Source organism: Labeo rohita, chromosome 1 (assembly GCF_022985175.1).
Source record: "Labeo rohita strain BAU-BD-2019 chromosome 1, IGBB_LRoh.1.0, whole genome shotgun sequence".
NCBI lineage: Eukaryota > Metazoa > Chordata > Actinopteri > Cypriniformes > Cyprinidae > Labeo > Labeo rohita.
Window position 1 is genome coordinate 24106215 of NC_066869.1, and position 25513 is coordinate 24131727.

At 39.1% G+C, this 25513-nt stretch overlaps 1 protein-coding gene across 17 annotated transcripts in view; it reads right to left on the reverse strand.

The window, feature by feature from the left end:
- LOC127152700 (teneurin-3) overlaps nt 1-25513 on the reverse strand; it is a 589677-nt gene that overhangs the window by 48900 nt on the left and 515264 nt on the right. For 12 of the 17 annotated variants that reach the window (XM_051093627.1, XM_051093698.1, XM_051093924.1 and 9 more), the window contains 6 exons: nt 23740-23925; nt 13632-13655; nt 12605-12625; nt 11390-11536; nt 8501-8717; nt 1394-1513 (listed from right to left, as the gene is read on the reverse strand). In XM_051093627.1, coding sequence (XP_050949584.1) covers nt 1394-1513; nt 8501-8717; nt 11390-11536; nt 12605-12625; nt 13632-13655; nt 23740-23925 — 715 coding nt within the window. The remainder of the gene's footprint in view (nt 1-1393; nt 1514-8500; nt 8718-11389; nt 11537-12604; nt 12626-13631; nt 13656-23739; nt 23926-25513) is intronic. The other 5 variants (XM_051094007.1, XM_051094293.1, XM_051094727.1 and 2 more) reach the window with 1 other exon arrangement.

Here is a 25513-nt window from a genome sequence, read left to right on the forward strand (position 1 = left end):
ATAATAATAATAATAATAATAATAATAATAATAATAATAATAATGAACAGCAAATCAGCATATTAGAATGATTTCAGAAGAAATAATAATAGTAATGAATGAAAAATCAATAAATAATAATGTTTCTTGAACAGCAAATCAGCATATTAGAATGATTTCAGAAGAATCATGTGACACTGAAATTATCTACAGTAATGATGCTGAAAATGTAGCTTTGATCAATAAATTCAAATAGAAAGCCGTTATTTTAAATTGTACAAATATTTAGCAATATTACTGCTTTTGCTGTGTTTTAAACCAAATAAATGCAGGTTTGGTGAGCAGAAGAGACTTCTTTGAAAAATTCTTATTCTTAAATTCTTATTTTATTTTTGATAAATTCTTACTGTCCGAAAACTGACTGGTTTTGTCTGGTAGTGTAAATAACATTAAAATAACACTGGTTATCAAAATGATAAGATACTACTATAAAAGCAGTCTTCTGAGCTGCATTTCAAAGCCTTCTGAAGATCATAGATTTTTTTGATAAACAGAATCGAAATGTAAGTCTACACTAAAAATGTAATGCTCAAATCAAATATGGCACCTTTAGATGTGTTGCATCAGGCCTGACGTCAGTGACACCTTTTGTGCACCACAGAAGAAGGTCACTCATACCGGTTAGGACCGACATGCGGATGAGTTAATAATGACAAAGTTTTCATTCTTCATTCAACTATTCCTTTAAAGACTCAAACTGACCCCATTCAGTCCACCAGCTGCACCTAAAACTCCTTTTTCAGTTATCTTTAATTACACTCAATTCAATTCCATTGCAAACCTTATTTCATTCCCCCTCTGCTTAATTGCTGCCTTTTAGCCATTCAGTCCTGACACATGACAGTACATGATGGCAGGTCCTAACAGTCACTTCTCCTTGAACAAAGATGTCTGCTTAAAGAGCTCGCCGGTTACAGTTGTGAGGCCTTTATGATTGCGGTGCTGCTGCTCCTTAACAATACTGGGATTGGTTTAACAGTATGGGAGAGTGTGGCCCATTGGCTGATTGATTCCACCCTTGTAAATTCAATGCATTTTAAACAGGCCGTTTGCTAGCGCGCTGCTTCCTAAAGCAATGGCTGACATTTTCATGAGATGATCTTGGTAGATAAGACAGCACGCTATAAAACACATGCACGCACACACAAATTGTTGTGGAGCTATAAGAGGTTGTGTATTCAATCAAAGTTTTCACATATTTATGTATGTTTTATGCATAAGTACTAAACGTAAGTAAACAGATGGTTTTGGTGACATCTGTACTCTGGGCTGTATTATGACATTCAGTTGTTCAAGGACAGAAACACGATGGAAGTGTGTATAGGATGCGTGTCTGCTTATGTTTTCAACCTACATGCCATCCTGCCGCGTGATGGTGAATCCGTGGTCTGGGTAGTGCACAAAGGACACGTTGACTCCAATCAAGGGTGTACCATCTGCAGTGAGCACCTGCCCTCTGATAATGGACACCAGGCTGCAAAACAAACACACATGGTTGGTAAGAAACCCACACTCACACACACTATTAATATGATTTACAGCATGACTGAACATGGATTCCCTAAGCTTTAAAATGTCTAATCCACTGTAAATAACTAGAAAGCACACAAAGTCTGTCTCACTCACACATACACACACACACACTCACTCTATGCTTATTTATGTGACTCTTGTGTCCCCGTCACTATAGAGAGTCATAACTCAGTCCCCTAAAGGCTGCAGTGGGATTCTTATGTCCTTAATTCCCAAGGCAGATTTTCCTTCAAGGAGCTTCATAAGGATCGATGTGGGCAAGCTCTTTGTTTGAAGAACTGTAACTTTCCCACAGGGGAATAAATAGCTAAAATACTTCCTGCATGAAATCCTGCATGTCAATTACTTTTTTTGAATAAGTGCTTATCTTTCAAATCACACAAAAAAAAAGCACTGCCAATTTAAAGCAGTGCGTGCACAGAACTGAACACAAACACCGAACACAAAGGGGTCATATATATATATATATATATATATATATATATATATATATATATATATATATATATATATATATATATATATATATATATATTATATATAGTCCTCGAATCTGATTGGCTGAGAGCCTTTTCCAGCAGTGCTATTCTGGTGATAACAGAACTGATACAAACACTGTTTGCATCACTCCGTTTGAGATTTCTCACAGAGAATGTTATGGCGGATGCCTAAATCCACTATAATTTTATAAATAATACTGTTTTTATGTCACAGAATGTAGTTTTAAGAGTTTTTAGGTGAGAATGTACTTTTTTTAAACTTCAAATATGCAGTTTGTTAATAAAGAATGTCTACTTGAAAATTTGCTTTAATGTTTTCAGAGATGTGAGCTCCAAGGTATCAGCAGGCGTTCTGTGCTCATGAACCCGCCAAGAGGAGCCTTACCTCAGCCAGTTCTTCTGAAATTTGCTGCTGGCTCTAATGTCTCTAGTGGTTAAACATGAGATATAATTCATTTTGGGCAACTCTAATGGCAGTCTTTGGTCTCGTTACTCTGTTTTTTGTTCCAGAGCAAATAGTTTTGGCTGAGGAACCAAATAATGTTATATATTACTATATCACAGCTGTGCTGATATACAGCCATATCACACTGCGCCTCGTGTGATACTGCTCCAGTGCATATATATATACAGTTCTACAGTTTAAGTAAATATATCAACATAGGCTCATTGGAAATACATGCCTCTATATACACATTTCTAGCAAAACTGAAAAAACATACCTATATGTACGAATCACTGAAGTTTCCAGTTGAAAAGCATGTATTTCCAATGAACCTAGATTTAAATGTATGTACATATTTACTTAAACTGTAAAACTGCTAAAACAAACAAAACGCACATGTACAGAGAGAAGTAATAAAAAAAAAAAAAATATATTATTCTTTAAATGTAACCGCATTATCTGAATTATCGTTCATTCTCAACAAATACTATAATAAATCAGTTTCAATACATTTACTTGGCATATCTCACTCAATTACATTTTTGAAATCAACTGACAGTTCTAACAAAGCAACCAAGAGAATTACAGCCTGGTTTGTTTTTGGCATAAAGTGATTCACCACAGTGTTAAGGACACCTCGCTCTACTTATTGGCTGATTTTCCAGGTCATTACTGTTTTTCTGGAGGCCTAATCAGCAATGCAGCAGTGAATCAAAGAGTGGTGTCACCCCTCACTTGAAGCTGGAATAAAGGAAGAGTGGAAATGACCCTAGGGTCACATACACAGGTAAACATTCCATAAATAAGCTGCCGTTCCTCATGATGTGACCGTAACTCAGAAATCCCATTTGCTTTGTGTGAGATAATAAAACAATAGTGTCCAGTGTTAGCTGCCACAGCCTGAGTGTCCTAAAAGCATGCTGTAATTCACCCTCCTCAGAGTTGTATTTCTGTCTCTTTTGCACTGAACACCACATGTCACACTCGCTATTTACTCTGCATGTCTTCCACATGCTCCGAGGGCACCCTGACCACAAAACCAAGGATAATATCACTTACTCAAACTGCTATGAAGATAAAAGCAAGAAGGAAAAATTATATTTTTATTAACTAAAGTAAAAAAAAAAAAAAAAACAACAAACAAATGTAATGCAAATTAGGTATGGCTGGTTCAAGCATGGCTGGTTTAAATTGAGCTGGTTTAAGATGGTCATGTGCTGGACCTAAGCAACTAGCTCCTGCTCAGGACCAGCTTAAACCAGCTCAAACCAGCAGCCATTCTTCAGAACATACCTAACCAGCATATGCTGCATTTTTCAACAGGAATAACCTTAACCTTAATAACCATAACAACTAAGAATAACCTTCACCATGTTGCCATCGCAAGGATTATGACTGGATCCAGGTGGACATCTACCAAGGTGCCCAAGGTTATTCACTTCATTCTTAAAGGGATCACACAGATGCGTTCATCTCCCCTTCTCTGGACCGCTGACCCCTCTCAACGCTCCAGTTGTTTCCCATCCAAACCTCGCTGCTCAAAACACCTTCCATTTGGCCAACATGCTCCACGCAGGAGCTTAATCTGCTTAAAAGGCCCCTTAGTGCTGGGAAGCATGTAGCAAAATGAAAACAAGACATTTTCGTGTACATTGGCAGGGGTTTGCTGAGCCAGGCGTTCGAGTGAACGGACGGCTGAAGATGACAGAAGAAACATCTGGAGTGAGGCTGCTGGGATATACAGGGTATGTGACAGATACTTAATTCCAGAAAATTGAGAAGCTGGCACATTTGCTCCAGTGGCATGTTGTTTTACAATGTTTATGCTGCAAATCAATAGGTGGTTACCCTGAGGAAACACACAAACAGCAACTTGTTTCTTAGCGGGATTTTCGTTTAAACCTGTTTAACCCAGAAGGCAAAATGTGGAGATATATATATATATATATATATATATAAAATATCAGCCTTTTCTCAGTCAGCCAAAATATATCTGTGCTGTGTCCATTTATCACCATTTGCTGCTTTCAAACAAAAAGCAGTCCAACATAAAAACTTACAAATCAAACCTGAACGTTACAATGCACACAAAAACCAGAGACTATAATGTTTACTTACACATTCATATTCTTTAGCGAGCGATTATTCTATTTTATCATGAACTGGGAGGATGAGGGAGTCTGGTACACATGGTTTGTGTTACATTCGATGACTGCCAAACACACTCTCTAGCCAAAATGACCGATATTCGGTGCAGATGTGCCCTGCGTGGGTTTGTGCATTTATTTTTAAATCACATTAGTCTACACCTCCCTTTATCAGATGGGTCTTTATCTTGCCACAGAGGTACTTAAAGGTTTAATGTCCTCACATATGGGGCACCGGCACTGGGCCTATTAAACTCTTTGTTGTAGCTAATCGCGTTATCTGTCGTGAGCGAATCACAGTTGCCAAGCAATTTTTGCGAGTAATCAAGCTAACTTCAATGTTATTTCCATCTTAACAGAACATGTGCATTGAGTTATGCATAGGAGGCAGGGGAAGAGATAAACAAACTGATCATTATTGCATTATTATCACTTATCAGTCAAACTGAAACGTGACTGTGAGCATTTGTGGTGTGATCAGTCAGCCAGATATTAGCTTACACACTCACTGAATATTAGTCAGACAATAAAAAGGAAATTATGCTAAAAGCACCAAAAAAACCCAAGGAGGGACTTGAAATAGCAACAGGCACTTAATTGACAGAGCAAAAGGAATGAGCGAGGTAAAACGGAGCCATGAAGGCAGCTGACCATGACAACTAAGAAATGATTATATCCATTCAGGCAAACAGAGAGAAGATGCTTCGGACAAACCCACGCTCTGGATGTGACAACATAATTAATAGCACTGCTTATTCAAGCGGGCTATTATCAGATCTAACATCTCTCTCCAATAACTGTTATGATGCTCTCACATACACAATGCAAATCGAGGCGCATAATTTGTAAATTACACTTCAATGCAACTTCAGAAAATCTTTCTCTCTGTAACCCGGGTCACACGGTTCTTATGAGGTTTTGTCAGCACATCTGTTTCCATGGTAACTGTATGAAGTCTTTAAAAGGGCTGTTAGGAGCAATTGTAGAGAGCCTTTTTTTTTTTTTTTTTTAATGTGGTAACATGGTGTCTAGAAAGCAGAAACTAAAGGATTATAACAAAAGTCTATTCATATGCTTATCTAACATCAGGTCAGTCAATCAATTGTACTTAATGAAATAATAAGACATGTGCAATCCATAAAATTTACATCACAAGCAGTCAGGTGCGCCTCTTCAGTATTTTTTTTTTAGCTATATGATTTTATTAATTTATTTTATTCTAAACGTTAAAGGGTTAGTTCACCCAAAAATGAGAATTCTGTCAATAATTACTCACCCTCATGTCGTTCCAAAAACCTGTTTATCTTCGGAACACAAATTAAGATATTTTCGATGAAATATGAGAGTTTCGCACACGCCCATCGATGTCACATGGACTATTTTAACAGTTCTTATTGCACGACTCTGTGGAATACTCAATTCTGATTGGTCAGTCACCAAGGTATGTTATTCCCTGATAAGTCATATTTGTCTGATAGAAAGTTTTTAGTAAAGATGGGTAATTTCACTTCCTCCCCGGCACCTCTGACCTGTGGCCTTCCACAAGGCTCTATTTTAGCTCCATCTTTGTTCTCTCTCTACATGTTACCTCTGGGCTCTATTTTACGGAAACATGGTGTATCTTTTCATTTCTATGCAGATGATACTCAAATTTATCTTCCCATCAAAAGAAACAATGCTACTGCTATCACTAATCTTTTGCAGTGTCTAGAGGAGGTTAAATCATGGCTAGCTCAAAACTTTCTCTTCCTAAATGAAGACAAGACTGAGGTAATTGTTTTTGGTCCTAATGAGAACTCTCAGAGTTTTAGCCCTGACCTGGACAGTTTATCCGTCTTTAGTTCATCGCAGGTGCGTAACCTTGGTGTCCTCATTGACCAGCACTTAAAATTTGATAAACAATATCGCCGCCGTTATTGGATCCAGCTTCTATCAGCTTCGACTACTTGCTAAAGTGAAACACTTTCTCACCCCCAAAACTTTAGAAATGGCTGTTCATGCATTCGTTACGTCTCGTCTAGATTACTGCAATTCCTTATATTGCGGTATTTCCAAATCTCAAATTGCTCGCCTACAGCTTGTACAAAATGCTGCAGCAAGATTTCTTCGTAAATGTCGTAAACATGAACACATCACTCCGATTCTGAAAGATCTACACTGGCTGCCAGTTTCTCAGAGAATTCATTTTAAAATCCTTCTTTTTGTCTATAAATCTCTACATAACCTAGCACCAGCGTACCTCTCTGAACTTCTTCACCTTTACTCTCCTTCTAGAACACTAAGATCTTGTGACCAGGCTCTATTAGTAGTCCCACATGTGAGGCTCAAGCGTAGAGGGGCACGGGCATTTGCGGTAGCAGGGCCTCAACTTTGGAATATCTTGCCTTTAGAGATTAGAATGGCACCTTCTCTGTCTTCTTTTAAGTCCTTGCTCAAAACTTATTTTTTCTCTTTAGTTTATTAATTCTGTTATACAGTTGTGTTAACGGGTTGTTTTATTTTTGTGTGTATTGTTTTTGGGGTATGTTTTACGATTATGCTTTTCTGTGAAGCACTTTGGTCAGCCTGAAGGCTGTTGTAAATGTGCTATATAAATAAATTGAACTTGAACTTGAACTTGATAATGATCAGTAAAAAACAATAACACAGGCTCATCTGGATAACTACCTGTATCAACGCTTTTCACTTGCTGGGAACATTTTTTTCTTTGTGGAAGCTTTGCGTTTCGTTAGCTAATAAAATATTAAAACATCATAAAATATTACGTCATCCTGGTATCACAGACTCGCTCTCTCATTTCATACTAACACAGCTGTTGCCATTTTGCGACAATTGTTTTGTACACTGTAATTAATTGTAAGATAACTAACAAACTGGTAAGATTGTGAAACACATTCATCTTAAATCAATATCTTTTATCGCCATAATAATTTATGTGGTAAAATGTTGTGAAATAAGACTGAAGCATATCCCTTAAATGACCGTCTAGTTTGAACTTATCGCTTGCTAGCAACAGCTTTCTTCACGGAAGATTTGGGTTTAAATATTTCAACTCAGATCATCGTTTCATGTCTAATTATTTACTTTTGTGGCAAGCAGCCATGTAATAAGCAGGATAATGTACATCCAGCCGGTTGTTATCGCAAAATATATCCCTTCAGTCTTTTACAACAGCCCTCCGTTTTGCATCTGCTGCTGATAAGCCTGTCAAGCTTTATTCTGCAATAACAACCGACTGGATGTACATTATCCCTTACTTACTACCTTTTTAGGCCTTGAATGTGTCAGTTGTATTGCGGTCTATACAGGGTCAGAAAGCTCTCAGATTTCATTGAAAATATCTTAATTTGTGTTCCGATAAGATAAAGTAGGTCTTACGGGTTTGGAACGACATGAGGGTGAGTAATTAATGACAGAAGTTTTATTGTGTGAACTAACTCTTTAAGTTCTATGCTGAAAAAGAAAAAATCCATGACAGCTACAAAAACCCACTTTTGCTGGAAACATTACGGCATATGGTGCGAACCATGACTGATTTGTTTATAATCTTCTATCTAATCGAACTGATCTAAGAAGAATCGCAATGATTCTTGCAATCTGTCAGCCAGATGGATTATTTCATTGACTTCTTGAACTCTGCACAATAACATTCAACTCAACACAAAAAACCCAGTGGGCTGGTATTAAACACGTTTACATGATCAATGTAGGATGTAGTTCATCACCTGCCTGATAAACCTGGGCCTCTTGGGCATCCTTATTGTTAAGCACTGATACGCTCCTCACTATTCGAGGTTTAATTTGCTCATCGCAGCAGACACTGCAAACAGTCTTACCTTCTGTTAAAGGGGTTGTCTCCGTTAATGACATGCGTGCTCTCTGGGCCAATGAGGAAGCTGATCTGCTGATAGAATGACTGGGCGGCTTGCTGTGGGCTTGCGGGTTGGTTCTGGCTGATGATGTCGATGGGGTCAGGAGAGCCACGGCAGAAGGGTTGAGTCTGACACGAGCTCTGGAGGCAACAGTCCGGATCCATACAGTCCACCAGGCCATCTGCACACAATGCACATGAAAAATATGAGGTGCTATGTGTTAAAGAGTCTTATAGTATATCCTGTCTTACAGATCCTGTCTTAGCATCTATGCTTTATACGCCATCCACCCATTTTTTCTCTCACCTTTGGGGTCAAAGACATGACTGCAATATCCTCCCTTGCTTCTTTCACATTGTCAAGACTCTCTCTCTCACCTCTATCAGTAAACACCTGGTTAATGCTTTGTGTGGAAATGCGATCTGATCTCCCGCAGGTAAGTGCCATAAACCTCTGCCATCCGTCTCAGCTAGTTTATAAAAAGCCCCGCGTACATCTGGCACACCGTCACAGGGGAGTTGTAAAAGAACACATGTGCAAACACACACGCACACGCAAACGTGCTTTTGTTGCGCTAATCAGTATGAGACCAATTCTTTTTTTACTGCACCCTGAGCTGACACTGCTCTGGTGAGATCGAGACGGAGTGTCTGACTGTTTGTTTTGCCTTACGAGTGTCCCGGCACCCCCTGCCAAAAGCACCACGCAACTTCATGTGAGATCTGGACCTCTTGTAACTCTCACACTGCTTCAAATCCGGTCCGCTACGGCCAAAGTCAACATGCACATGAAAAAAAAAAATCTTTAGAGAGAACAGAATCTGTTAACATAGCTTGCTCAGGTCACACAAAACTGAGGTCACGTAAAGGGATCTTTGAACATGTATATGTATTTAAGGAGAAATGTATTTATGTTTGTTTATATAAAGACTGTCATGCTCTCATCTTTTCTTTTTTGGTCAAAGGAAGCCAAATTCAAAGAAATCTGCAATACCTGGCACGATGACTGTACAACTGAGAATATATCATAACCTTACTGTCTATTTTTCTTTCCGCTTTGGAAAAAAAAAAAACTTCAAAGCCTCTTGTCAGGCTTCCAGAGGACTGTAAATCCTTCAGATTTACGATGTTACAGACCGCATTATCTCCAAGTAGAAAAATAATCTCCTCAGATACTTTGGAATTGCGCTATGTTTAAAGTTTCATGCATTCACCTCAGTGGAGAAGATTTCCAGCCATTTTTGTTTGGATGAAACCTCATACTGGATCTCAAGCATGCACGGAACCACACGTGTACCAAAAAGTTCTGTAACCAAATACACACGCCCTGAATGCAGGATCAGTGGAGAAGGATTTACAGCCGTTCGCCCCTTGAGCAGGCCTGTCATTTTTGTTAAATGTAAGCAAAGAGAGATGCTCTGTTATTCATAGAGTCAGTCTCCCCTGATGTCTGTCAAGACAAGAAGCGTAACCTCCAGACTCTAAGCTAACCTCTAGTTTTGAGATTTACTTGTCTTTGGTCATGGGGTCATGTCTTAGTGTGCTGTATTCTGATGGCTATGGGATACCACGGTGAAAAACAGAGTTACTCTTATAAATCAAGATATGCTTAACTTTTCTGTACCACTGGATTGTAAAAAATGATTTACCACAGTAGCAAGTAAAACAGCTTTTGAGTACGTTTTACAATGCTTAAGTCAATGTGTTACTTGCCATTTCTTTGTAACGGTTTGTAAAATTTACAGTTTCAGAGTAAAAAAATTTTCCACAACATTTGTTTTTTCAGTGTAAAGGCACCAAACTGAATTTAAGGCACCAAACTAAAAATTACCTGATAATTTACTCACCCCTATGTCATCCAAGATGTTCATGTCTTCAGTCGAAAAGGAATGAAGGTTTCTGAGGAAAACATTCCAGGATTTTTCTCTATATAGTGGACTTCAATGGGACCCAACGGGTTTAAAGTCCAAATTGCAGTTTCAATGCAGATTCAAAGGGCTCTACACAATCCAAGCCAAGTAATAAGAGACTTAACTAGTGAAACGGTCATTTTCTAAAAAATAAAAAATAAAAATAAAAATGTATGTATTTTTTAAACCACAAATGCTTGTCTTGCACTAGCTGGACTTCACGCATTAAGTAATCATGTAGGAAAGGTCACGTGATATAGGCAGAAGTACCACCAAAGTGTTTACAAAGCAAATGTGCAAAAAAAGTCAAACACCCTTTATAAAAAAAAAAAAAAAAAAAAAAGGTAAAACATCGGATGATTTTGAAGTCGGCGTACACAGACGAAGAACTAACCATGCGTGACCTTTCCAATGGACTCGCGCTGCAAAGCTTTTGTGGTTAAAAAAGTATATAAATTCATAGGGTTTTTTATCATTTCGTTAGATAAGACCGTTATTCTTTGGCTGGGATTGTGTAGAGCTCTTGAAAGCTGCATTGAAAGTGCAGTTTGGACCTTCAACCCGCTGATCCCCATTGAAGTCCACTATATGGAGAATGTTTTCCTCAAAAACCTTAATTTCTTTTTGACTGAAGAAACATCTTGGATAAGATGGGGGTGAGTAAATTAACATGAACTTTTAATTCAGAAGTGAACTAAAACTTAAAAACCTGCCTGAAAACTTTATCACGACTTATATCGAGGGAGAAGAAATTGCAATGTCAGCCGTTTCATAAACAATTAAAAATGCACATTTTTACCATTTCCACAGGTTATATCCTCGACCTGATTATCATTGACAAATATTTATCTGATATTTACATAAACTTTTCCATATGCATATACGTGTGCTGCATCCCATTTAAATTTTACAGCGTTCTTCCGTCCAGTCACCGGTGACCTCACCTCCTTCATTGTCCTTGCCGTCTGCGCATAGAGTCTCCATGGCAACGTCACAGCCGGCTCCTCTCCAGCCTGGTTGGCAGACACAATGCCAGCCGTTCTGATCCAGCGTGCAGCGTCCATTACTGTTGCACAGACCTGGACATCCCTCTGCAGAGACAGACAGAGCCGTCATACACTAGTACGGATGTGTGCGAGTTCAAATGTGTCTGAGACTAAGTCAAGTATGTGTGTGGTTTTATATTTATGTGACCGTATTCCCTCTGTACTGTAAGTTGTTCTGTTGTCGGTAAAAATCATCATACGTGGCCACAGTGTGTCTTCGATTAGTGAAACACAAATGGTAATCCAAACAGATATACACTGAGATTGTTGTGAATGAAAGTAAAGGTTTAAAGGTGAACACAGACTGACGCTGGACTTCAAACAGGCCTAGTGAGATGCACAGAGGCTGTAGATTCACATGGATGTAACGGATGCTCTCTCGACACAACCAATCAATTCAAACGGGATGGCAGAAATTTGTGAGGAAATCAAAGTGAGAAAAGAACCGATTGAGGAACCCATAAAAATTAAAAAGAAAGAAAATTGAATTTAGAAGGAGAGATCAAAGGAAGGGATATAAGAGGGTGAAGGAATAATAAAATCAGCAACAGCATCCATGTGAAGCTACGGCACACAGAGAATCCCAGTGGCATAAAGTATAGGGTGGACGTCTGAGCTGGCGAGAGAGTGTGTGCTTCCAGCGCTATACTTTCTGCCCAGGTCACATTCCGCCGGACGGAATCAGAGGAAAGCGAGAGAGGCCAGGGGGAGGGAAGGGGAGGATTGTGGGAGAAGCTAGGCTAACAAACACCAGGGGTCAGGCTGCGGGATGCATGGAGACAGGACCCACAGGATTCCCAAACAAAACTTAAGGACCACAGGTGTGTGTGTGTGTTTGTTTGTGTGCAAGTGCATGTCAGTAATAGTGTGTGTGCGTGCGTTTATGTGAGCGTGTGTGGCTTGTTCAAGACAAACAATGATGAATCTGGCAGATATAAAAGGACAACAATAAATACAGCAAGGAGACTAGAACATAGACACGCTGACATCGTGCTTCAAGACAAAAAAAATTGAAGGAGGGAGAAAGAAAGGAGGAGAGAAAGAAAGAAAGACACAGAGAGACAGCGGAGTGATTGCTTGTGACAGTTTCCCTGGGGCTTTGGTATGCATTACCTTTAAATCCTATCCTCTCTCCTATTATGGGGCCGGGAGGGAGGAAAATTCGGGAAAGAAAATGAACAAAAAAAATCTGAGCACTTGAGTCCAAGTGAAGGACGATTCAGAACACAAAAACACAGAAGGGAAAGAGAGAGTAAGGAAGCAAATGACCATAAAGAGGAGAAAAGGAAAGAGGGGCTTTGAGAAGGAGGAAGGCGAGATGTTGAAAGAAGAGTGGGAGCTGTTTCGACTTTGGCCGACTCCGTCTGGAGGATTGCCACGGCGTGTATATTGTGTTACCCGACGCATGAATAAATACCACACCGAGAAACGCTACGCACCATGTCTGTTTCGTATTGTATGAGTGAGAAAATGAAAAGAAAAACATGGAATGTGATAAAAATGTTCCGAGCTAACATATTGTGGTTTGGAGTATCAAAGTAAGCCCGTAAGAGTTTAAGAAACATCTTAACGTTAAAAAAAAAAAACCTTGAGAGAGTTCTTGGCGGTCTGATACACCATATGCCAGTTTGCGAGTCTGGAATCGCACTTGGCTTAGCACTGATTTAGCCCTGTGAAATCATTTCCAAAAACACCTCAGTAACAGTAAACAAGAATCTGCTAGTATCTCTTCTCTTGATCTCCATTTACACCGCCAGCTCGTAGTTCATTATAAAATAAACGCACGGGTTCCGCGGCGCTCTATTGTTTTAAAAAACCAACTCGAGTGCGACTCTGGGACACGGCGGAGATGCTAAACTGCAGATGTGGAGCTGTGGTGATTTAGTTGGGGCGGAGGGGGATGGTTCTGCAGAAGTTGGAACATTAGCCAAGGAGAGCGCTGAGGACATTGGATTGGATTTCTGACAGTCCAAAAAAAGAAGCCAATGAAGAATCACAATAATAGCAGACACGCAGAGAGGAGAGAGAGAGAGAAGAGGTTATTAATGCGCCATAAAAATGTCATAAAGACCTCAATCCGGGACACGAGAGCTCAAGGGAGAGAGAATGAGAGAGAGATGAAGAAGAAAAGACACAGTACCTTGGACATACGTCTCCGGGTGAGCTTTACAGGGAGCAAGAAGAAGAAAAAGGAGGAGAGAGAGGATGTTAAAAAGGTGTGAAAAGACAGTCAACCTGAAACACGCATACTGAAGCTTTTTTAGCAGTGCTCGTAGATGTCGTAGTGCCACCCTTCTGGATCAAAAATCTTTCTTCACTGCACAGACATTAAAAAAGAGCAGAAATGCTAACTGGCTTCTGCTTTCCCAAAGAAATGTGTGAAAAATTATTTTTTGAGGTTTCAGTCTTTCTACTTCAAAATTTCATGTGCTGAAACTTATTGGAAAATTCTGAGTGAAAATGGTTTCTAACACCAAATGTTTTTTGTGTACACTCAACTTGTTCAGTGAACTTAATAAAATTAAAGTAAACTTTCTGCACAATTAGTTCAGGTGCATACAACAAGACTAAAACAAGTTCAATTAAATAATATTTAGTTGGTTCAACAAAAAAAATATTCGTTTAATTGAACTTGATTTAGTCTTGTTGTATGCACACTGCTGCACAGTGGTAACCTCGAAACTTTTTCTAATCTCCAAACCTCTTCTAAATCTTAAAAATAACTCACCATTATATGTACTCTAACATGTAATTTTCTTTCATTATAAACACTTAAAAGGACCATTTTTGTCAACATATTTTCCTCTTAAAGGAAAAGTCCACTTCCAGAACAAAAATTTACAGATAATGTACTCACCCCCTCGTCATCCAAGATGTTCATGTCTTTCTTTCTTCAGTCGTAAAGAAATTATGTTTTTTGAGGAAAACATTTTAGCATTTTTCTCCATATAGTGGACTTCTATGGTGAACTTTCAAAATGCAGTTTAAATGCGGCTTCATAAAAATAATACAATTTATATACTTTGTAATTGTAAAACGCTCATCTTGTCTTACTCTGCCTGAACTCGGTTTATTTCCGGTTCATGACAGTTAGGGTATGTCAAAAAACTTCCTTTTTTCAAGACAAGACTAGCGTTTGAGATTAAAAAGTATTTAAATTGTATTTTTTTAATAAAAATAACCAATCGTTTTTCTATATAAGACCCTTCTTCCTCGGCTGGGATCGTTCGAAGCCGCATTTAAACTGCATTTTGGAAGTTCAAACTCGGGGCACCATATCAGTCCATTATATGGAGAAAAACCCTGAAATGTTTTCCTCAAAAAAATAGAATTTCTTAATGACTGAAGAAAAAAAAGACACAAACATCTTGTATGACAAGGGGGTGAGTACATTATCTGTCAATTTTTGTTCTGGAAGTGGACTTCTCCTCTAATGCAACCCAATGCAACGCATTCTGGGAACTACACATCCACTTTTCAGTTGTGTCAACAAAATGATTCATGTAGTCCCAACACAGAATGATTAATTTTTTACAAATTTAAGTGGATTGAACATAATAGAAATAAGTTAGGTAAGAAAAGATCAAGAATTTAGTTGTTTCCGCTCATTTTAACAAAGTAATTTGAACAAGCATTAAAAATCCTTTTTTTGAGCATACAAAAATGAACACTGGGGTAAATAAAGCAAAAACACATCCACCGTGCAAAAGCAAAATACTTCTGTTGCTCTCAGAGCCCAACGGTACCCTGCACAATCCTCTGCGACACCATTTATGCAACGAAATGAAAAACAACACCAGTAGAAAATGAGTCACTCTTCCTGTTCAGTATTCACTGAGCGCTCTCCTAAATCGCTTCTCAAATGTGTGACACTATCACTCATAATGCAAAAAGTAAATAACATGGGCATCATGGGATTTACAGTACTGTTAGAAAAGCGCACCGAACGGGGCCTCACATGCTAATTGGAAATTGCATCCTGATGATTGACATGTGGTCCAAGAATCCTGCTGTATGTTTGCTATTTCACGTTTCACATTGTCATCACATCAGGTCTATTATCCTTGAGCCCCTCAGTATGTGAGTGAAATATTATACAGCCCCTAGTGAGGGAGAAAAAAAAAAAAAAAGCATGTGTGTGTACGTGTTGGTGGAATACTGTATGGATAAGCTCTGAATCATCCGCATGTGTGTAAGAGAGCAATCATCTCTTTCCTGTGGCTAAATGAAATGATTTCTGACAAGGCTTTGGGAGAAACCCTGTGTGGCGTGTCATAACATTACATATGCTAAGTCAGATCAAATCAGCCTAAATAAAAGGTCACCTTTTAATACAAGCATAACAACGCTGGCTTCATTAGCTGGATTATGTTCTCAGAGTAGATACTCCTATGTGTGAATGGAAAACGAGTGTGTGTGGTTGAGACTGATCGAGAGGTTTTGCGCCTGGGTGTATGTGTGTGAGAGAGCGTACTGATTAAATTCCTCGGGTGTCTCATTTCTACACACTCGCTGTTATGTCTGGGAGATCCAGAACTTAGACAGTTGTGGAAGACCGAGCTGTGTATCTAGAATACACAGCGGGTTATAAAAACACAAGCTAAAGCATGCTCCGAACTGGAAACTTGCCAGTGAGGGCAGCCAATTACTGGCTAATTACAACAAACTTTTGTTCATTTACATTGATGGTCCTGAGGGGAGATCCAGAGAGAGAGTAAGTGAAGGAGAGACGGAGGGGAAGGGGGGAAAAAAAGGCAATCATCCCTTTATGGACATCAATGCTTCATTATTTACGTGCGCATTCAAAGAGCTCTGATTAAAGTGACATTAATCTGGAAACAATTATACATCACGTCCAGCGTGGTTCAATCACTGTTTCTCCAAAGAGAAAAAGAGAGCGAGCCTATATTAATTTCCATTATCCTAATTGCGCTGCACAGCCACATGGCGGTATACATGCCCTCGCAGCTGTGGCTATAGCTAGTGCGACATAGGGGCCAAACATGTGTTTTAATCACGTTCATGGGCACCTAACAGAACCAATCAAAGCCCTCTACCTGCCCACCACCATAATGACAGGATAGCACATGCCGCCGCCACCACCAGCATTCAGCAGACTGCACGCCTGATTCCCGTTCCCTTTTCAGAGCCCGCCTGGATTAATGTGCTGTGAAAGGGCGTTTCATTAATTAGTGATTGAGATGATAAAGCGTGGAGAATGATTTGTAGATGTACAGTGCGTGCTGTGTTTTTGCTTTAACCCTCTATCTATCTGACACGCTTTGACGGGAGGGGAGAATTGAGGGCACTGGAGATCAGGATGATGTAGTTGTGTGTTGGCGTGTATGTGCGGTTGTATTGATTTCTTTGTCTGTACGCACGTGTGCGTGTGTGATAATAAATGGGAGGTTTTGAAGGACAGGCGTTTCAATACTGCATAAATGGAAGCTGTTTTCGGGTGCATGTGAGGCACTCTTTCAGTCAAAGTTTGGAATAATTTGTTTTTGAAAGAACGTTCTTTTGTTTAACAAGGCTGCATTATTTGGTCAAAAGTGAATTATTACAGTTTGAATGAACTGTTTTTAATATATTTTAAAATGTAATTTACATAGTGAATTTTCAGCAGCTGTTGCTCCAATCTTTTTACCACATGGTCCTTCAGGAATCATTCTAATATGCTGCTCATTTATTACTTGTGCAATTATTAATAATGCTTCTTATTAGCAATACTGAAACATAATATTTTTGTGGAAAATGTGACATTTTCTATTCCAGGTTCTTTGATGAATAGAAAGATCAAAAGAACAGCATTTATTTGAAACAGAAATACTGGTAACACTTTACAATAAGGTTCATTAGTAAACATTAGTTCAAATGAACTTAGAATAAACAAGCATTTATTAATCTTAGTTAATATTAATTTCAACATTTACTATTGAATTTTTAAAATCACATGTTGTGTTTGTTAACATTAGTTAATGTACTGTAAATTAACGAACAAACAACGAACGACTATTTTTTGAATAACTAACATTAACAAAGATTAATAAATAGTGTAATAAATGTATTGTTCGTTGTTTGTGTTAGTTAATACATTATTGTACATTAAAATACATTAATGTTATATTGTATTCCTCTTTCTTGTGTTTCATGGTTTTTAGTTGTATCACGACAATGTATCACGGTTTCAACAAAATTAAGCGGTTTTCAACATTGATGAGATTTTTTTGGTAACGCTTTACATTAAAGTTTATCAGTTAACATTAGTTAACATGAACTAAGAATGAACAATACGTCTACAGCATTTATTATTAGTTTAAGTTTCAACATTTACAAATGCATTATTAAATCAAAAGTAGTGTTTGTTTTATTAACTACCATTAACAAAGATTAATAAATAGTGTAATAAATGTATTGTTCATTGTTTGTTCATGTTAGTTAAGACATTAATTATGCATTACAATACATTAATGTTACATTATATTCCTCTTTTCCTTTTTTTCCTTTTATTTCACGGTTTTCCAGTTGTATCATGACAGTGAATCCTGGTCTCAACAAAAAAATATTAAGCGGTTTTAACACTGATATGATTTTTTGGTAACACTTTGGTAACTACTTTAGATAACAAACTAAGAATGAACAATACTTCCACAGCATGTATTAATCTTAGTTAATATGAATTTCAGCATTTACTAATGCATGATATAAATCACAAGTTGTGTTTGTTAACATTAGATAATACACTGAACTAACTTGCCAGAACAACTGTATTTTTAGTAACTAAATAGTTTAATAAATGTATTGTTTATTGTTCATTCATGTTAGTTAATACATTAACTAATGTTCACAAATATTGTAAAGTGTTACCAATTTTTATTCTTGAGCACCAAATCAGCCTATTAGAATGATTTCTGAAAGATCATATAACACTGATCCTCAAATAAAAGGGATACATCACAATGCTCAGCGTGGAAAATGTTGGGGAGAAAAAAAAAAAAAAAAAAAAAAGGCCTGGCTTTAAATTAAATCATTTTCTCTATGATGTGCATGTCTATCAGCTGGACAAATCGCAAAACTATAGTTTTGTTGTCAGACTTTAGCTATAAAAGTAAAATTTGTGATACTACGGTTGTCAGATTTTATTTGTGATTTGACATGAAACCCAGTCTTGGCAAACAGATTTCGGTCTCTCTTCATTCAGTTTGCATGACTACAAAATAGCTGCCTGGGGGCCTTACCAAAATGGCTGCTCAGTGAACGATCTGTTCCAATAAGGATTTTGGAGTCTTCACACAATAGTTCAATTTTTGTTAATTTTTTTTTTTTTTTACAGTATATAAGTTTGACAAAATTATTTTGGATGCATTATTGTGTGTGGGTACATCTTCGTACACACAGAAACACACATAAAAAGGGGCTCCTGCAGGGTTGATTGATGTGTGTGCACAGCTTGCTGTAATCCATGGCTTTCTCACAGTAAGAGTTGTGCTTCTGATGAATGATCTGGAAGGGCCCAAGGCCTAATGAAGCATACAAGTCTTAATAAAAAAAATCTCAAATGTCTGGCAGTGGAAGCTTCTGACAAGCCACACTTCACAAAAAAAAAAAAAAAAAAAAAAAAAAAAAAAATAAATAAATCTCTTTCCTATAGTCATAAAGAGTCTTTAAAGAGCTATTACCAAGAAAATCTCCTAAGAAAATGGGCTCACATGAGCATGTTCTTGTTCCAGAATACGCACCATTTATTCACATTACACAACATGCCAGCATTGTGATTCATCATATTCCTAAACTTGTTTACTAAAGTGAATGCACGGGCTTGGAGGAAGTAGAGTGAGAAATATCCATCTTTTATTTTGTAAGTGTAGCTGATTGACTTACACCAGTGTCAATCAGTAGTTATTTTCAGTGACGTGACTATTAATGGGGGAAAAAATGAAAATCTCCAAAACAATTAGTCAATGTCTATTTTAAAAATATAATTGGACTTCTATTACTGTTACGATTACTGTTTGATCTACTAGTGGACTCGTGTTGTCTCTGCTTACGGTCTCACAAAATCTAGCTGCAAGTAGCTAGTGCTAAGATACACCAAAAAAGATGTAGAGTATGCTCTGAGAAGTCCTGTTAGCAACTCTCAACAAGTCCTAAAATAACCAGTAATCTAAAAAGAGCATCTCAGCCTCTGACAAGAGAAAGTGCAGTTGGCAGAAAGTGTGTTTTGGGTGTCTGTGTCGTGAGAAATATTTCACGCTTCTGCTCTCCTTCTCCCCCTCTCTCATGAAGCTCCCCAATCATTTCCAAATGAATAAACAGATCTGTGTCACACTAAGCTAAATCAAACAGTCGTCTTTTAAAAATCTGCTGTACTGTCTGGATAAGTTCACATTACAGACTCTAATATTCAGTTAGGATTAGGGCTGGCTGATATATGGAAGATTCTAGATTTAGCTGAAGATATAAAATTAAGCAACGCAGTGAATATCGCAGAATAAATGGGCTTTTTATAAGGGCATTAAGTTTCCTAAAGAGCGTGTCATTAGACTAGTTTTACGATCTCTCCTTGTCTTGCAGCTGGCATGGATGAGAGATGTTTTCATAGATTTTTACTTTAGTGAAAAAACAGTGTGAGAGTATGATTCATTTCCTTGAATCAGTTTAAACTATACATTTCAATGAATCGCATTTAAAATGATTAAAGAAAACGGATTTCATAGGGCCCTAAGTGTCAATACAGCTATAAAATGATGTCAAAATGAACTGAGGCTACTATATTAGTATTATACACAACCCTAAAAATTTGAAGTGTTTAAGAAGGACTTCGTGTTATAACAATAAAACTAACAATAGTGAGAATGTCTGGATGCTGCTGGTCAGTGTGAGAGCTGCCTTACAGTACATGTGTCTGGTGTGTGTCTTTGTGTGAAAGAATGATGATGCAAGTATGTTGTAATGCAGGGGTGTTTGTGTGTGGACTCACTGTGAAGAGGTCTAATGAGAGTGAGTGGGTGTAGAGGGACAGGGAAGGTCACACACACACAAACATACAACACACACACACACACACACACACACACAGACACACACCCCTGTGTGGAACCAAGAGGCCCCTTATCTCAGTCTGACACATATGATGTATGAGGTACCATAATTCTTTTAGCTCCCTCTTGTGCTCTCTCTCAAACACACACACACACACCTCCACCTCCTGCAATGCATGCACTCAGCAAAGCGGGACAAAGTATCAACCTTGGCCTAAAGAGATATATTCAGTCATTCAATTTCTAGGAGGCCACACATAGTAAACAAACCTGGAAAGTGTTTTGCACAAACTTAAAGTACTTTTTATGCTAAAATACTTTCTCTTATCACATCTCAACATACAGGGACAAAGTCATATATAGGATAATTTCTCAGCCAATGACGTGAGTCTAGGGCAGGACAATTTGTTTGGCTGACCAATGACAAACGAGCTGAGAGTTCCCCAAACATGTTTGATAACAGTCATTATGTTTGCAATTCCATTTGGTGATGCTAGCCGCACCGAAATTACATACACACTTTAGCTTTAATGAAACTGTCAAATTGACCAATCCATTAAAACCACTGACATCTAATTTAAAATATGGTCTCCTAAAGGCTTATGGCCATTTATAATGTTTAAACTTTGAGCAACAAGGTCGTTAAGTGATCAAACTCGGCAAGCATTTGTGCTTGGTAAAGTTTGGAGTCGGGGTGAGAGTGTGGTGTGTGGGTGGCTGGCTTGAACAGAAGAGCATGACAGAATTACGTGCTAACCGTGCTAATTTGGAAGACGAATAGCAAAATGCTGGCCAGATTCTCATAAAGCTGCCCGGAGAAACAGGCCTGCTTGCTAACGAGGCCGCGTACCTCGATCGCTCGTGTTGAGTAATGGAGCAGCTGACGTACCCTGCTGAGAGCTGAGCTGGTGGAGGATGTAGCCAACACGCTAACAACATGAACAGATTTAGTGACTGACGATTAAGCAACTGCCCAGCAACATGGAGATTCTGAGATTAAGAAGAACTGAGGAACTCTATTTAAAATGGTATTTTGTATTTGCAGTGCCTTGCGAAAGTATTCACACCCTTACATTTTTCATGTTTTATGTTGCTGCCTTAAATTAAACTTTTTTTTCCCCGCATCAATCTACACTCCATACACCATAATGACAAAGTAAAAACAGAACTGTCACAACTTCGTAAATGTATTAAAAATAAAAAACTGAAATAAGTACATTGCATAAATATTCATACCCTTAACTCAGTACTTGAGCTGAAACTGAAGCACCTTTACAGCCTCAAGTCTTTTTGGGTATGATGCGACAAGCTTTGCACATCAGCTGGCAGACGTTTTCAGGTTTCTCCAAAAGTATTCGATTGGGTTCAAGCCCAGGCTGTGGCTGTGCCACTCAAGGACATTCACAGGGTTGTCTACTGTATAAGCCACTCTTACTGTTTTCTTAGGGTCATTGTCCTGTTGGAAGGTAAACCTTCTGCCCAGTCTGAGGTTCTGAATACTCTGTACCAAGTTGTTAATAAGGCTCAATATTTTGGTGCACTGAGCTTTCCTTCTACTCTGCAAGTCCATCAGTACCTGCTGATGAAAAACAGCCCCACAGTATAAGGCTGCTACCACTTTACTTTTGGTATGCTACTGTGCAGGTGATGAGCAGTGCCTGGTTTCCTTCAAACACGATGCTTGGAATTGAGGTTCATCAGACCAGAGAATCTTGTTTCTCATAGTCTGAGGGATCTTTAGGTACTTTTTTTTTTTTTTTTTAAATTCCCAGAGTGTGTCATATGACTTCACTCAGAAGAGTATTGAGTTTAGCCACACCGTCATAAAGCCCAAATCAGTGGAGTGTTGCTGTGTTTCTTTTCTCTCCATATATGATCATAGAGCTCAACTAGAGTGACCATCAGCTCCTTGGTCACCACTCTAACCAAAGCCCTTCTCTATCAGTTACTCAGTTTGGCCAGGAGACCAGCTCTTGAAAGAGTCCTGGTTGTTTCAAACCTCTTCCATTAAGGGTAATGGAAAGTACATGCTTCTGTGAACCTTAAATGCAGCAGAATTTTTCCTGAACTCTTCCTCAGATGTGTAGCTTGACGCAATCCTGTTTCTGACCTCTACAGGCGTTTTTTTTTTTTTTTTTTTTTTTTCTTGGTTTTGGTCCGATACACACTCGAAGTGTAGTAACATCTACAAGCAATATGAATGCCCCTGAGCTAAATTTTAACTGTCCTAGATAGGGGTATGAATACTTATGCAATGGAATCACTTTTTTTTTTATTTTTAATAAATTTGCAAATATATTAAATACCTATTTGCTTTGCCAGTATGATGTATGTAATGTACATTGATGTGTAAGAAAAGCAATTTAAAAAGTTTAACATAAGGCAGCAACATAACAGAAGGAAAAAAAAAATGATGGTGTGTGAATACTTTTGCAAGGCACTGTATATAAAAATTTTATATATGTTTAGTGTTGGCCAAGGAGACATTTCTGTCATTTAGAATAGGTGTAACCCTGTGGATGCCTGCATCAACGGCAATGAAAATGTCATTGCTTTGATAGCAAGCAAAGGTCAGGGGGAAAGTACAAAACAGAACAAACACTCATAGTCCACTTCCTGTTGAGTTGGAAGAGCCAAAGCAGGTGGAGGAAAGGCAGAAAGACAAAGGGAATATGCAATCAAAACAAGTTCAAAGATGTGAGGTAAACCTTCATAACAAATAGCTTCAATACAAAAGCATCAAAACCAGCTGGAAATAAGGAGAGAAAATACTGTGTACACATGCAAGTGGCAAAAAAGCATGTGGACACCCAAACACTATCCACATGTGCGTGCGGAGCATTTAATTCAAAACCTTTGGCATAAAGTTTTAACTCCTATTTCTTCAATTCATCTGAGAAGCCTTTCCACTAGATGTTGCAATACAGCTGTGGGATTTGCTCCCATTCAGACACAAGAGAAATCAGCAAGGTCAGATGCTCATGTTAGGCAACAGCCCTTTCCAAATTCATCCCAAAGGTGTTCTGTGGAGTTCAGGTCTGGGTTTTGTGGAGGCTAGTCGAATGCATCCACACCAGACTTCATTTTTTATTGAATTTGTTATGCTGGATGAAAAATTCACTTGAATTAAGAAGCCAAACAACGTATCCACATTCTTTTGGCCATGTAGTGCGTTAATACTGACATACCGATGATTATGTTTCTTACCAACGGTGCAGTGTTCTCCGGTCCAGCCTTGGTGACATTCGCATTTGCCGTCCTTGCAGGTACCGTGTTCAGTGCAGCGTGGGTGACAAGCTTTCAGATCGCATACTGAACCGGTCCAGCCCTCTTCACAGCGACAGCTTCCTCCTATGCACACACCGTGAGAGCCACAGTCCACTGCACACACCTCTGCAAACACAAACAAAGGCGAGAAAAATTAAAATCACTTTTTGGTCTGAGCTGCAGCAGAGCCAAGGACTATAAAAGGTCATGTGTTGTACAACGCGGTAGCACGTTTCAAGCGCAAACCTCCCCTACTCAAAACAACAAGAGCAGAGGTTACATGCCTGAGAACAGTCGTGTCTACGTTATTGACTTTAAGTGTGAAAAACTTATGACAGGAAATAGATAACTGCAGACCCCTGCTGTGTCCAGCAGCCTGTGTGGCGGAGGGGAGAGTGTCTGCCCCACCTCAACCGACACCCCGTAACAGTGACATATCTCGACCTCGTCTGACCCGCTGGAGCGCGTGCGCTCCACGTGGAGACTTTGGCGGAGGGGTGCTGGCTAAAGGTGTGTGATTGGGGGAAGGGAAAGAGACATCAGAGCGTGCAGACACGGATGTGAATTGACATGCTGAACTTTCCACCCGGGCCCAGAAGACAGGCCTCCCACATAGATAGAAGAAAACACATCAAGCCAAAATAAATCAATTTATACACACTCCACGGTCTGCCAAACATCAGGAGCTTGTTTGAATGGCTTTTGGGATCGAAGCTATCATGGAAGTGCTTTATTAGCATTTCTCTTTGCGCAGGTTTGCGCTCTTCAATTTTTTTTTCCTTGGCATGTTTACAGAAAAAGATTCTCTATTGACAAAAGCTTCCATAGAGAAATTGCATGTTTTCGTCAATAGAAACTGGTTTGGTGTTTGTCATACCTGGGCGTGAATGCGACTGGCAACAAAAGCTGATGAGGGAAAACTGGGTGCATTTCGAACGATATCCTGCGAAAAGCGTCTGATAGCGATTTGGAACGGGTTTATGAGTTTGCGTACGTGCGCGTGCAGACGTGTGTGGGTTTGGCAGGATAGTAGATGAAGACAGACTGGCGCAAAGCAAGCTGTAGTTTAACAGCCCACACACCATTCCACCAGAGCCTCGCAGCCTGACACACCCTGTCACGGAAGAAACAAAGCATTCGAAAGACACTCCTTGATAAAGACAAATCATGGGATGGGGTATTGTTAAACTCCTTCCCTCAACCTCCTCTCTGACTCTTTCTGCGGCGCTTCCTGACAAGGTGTGAAACCATGACATGACACTCAGCCAGAGCTGCTGAAAGTGTATTGAGACAAGGAAACAGAAGTGAAGAAATGAAGAGAGAATTTCCCATCAGCCCTTGGGTCAGGTGAGTGCCAGTTTGTGGTTGGCTTCCCTGCTGCGTGCTGTTATTATGCCTCCTGCAGGTGGGCAGGAGTGACGCACCCCTTCAGCACGTGTCTGTGTGTGTGTGTGTAGGCGCCTGTGTGTTTTATCCTTCATCAGACGAGACTCTGCTGAAGTTCACCTCAGTTTCCTCAGAGCGGGAGCATGATTGAAAGAGAGAGAGACTGCGTACAAGGAAAAAGTTCACACAGACAGATGGAGAGCAGCTGCTGGGAAGTGCTTCTGGAAAACTGACGGCTCGAGCCGTAAGCCGGCTGCAACTGTACTATATCAATCTAGATTACTGTCTTTGCTGCCAGAGTGTGTGGACCGAGTGCCTAAATGTGTCC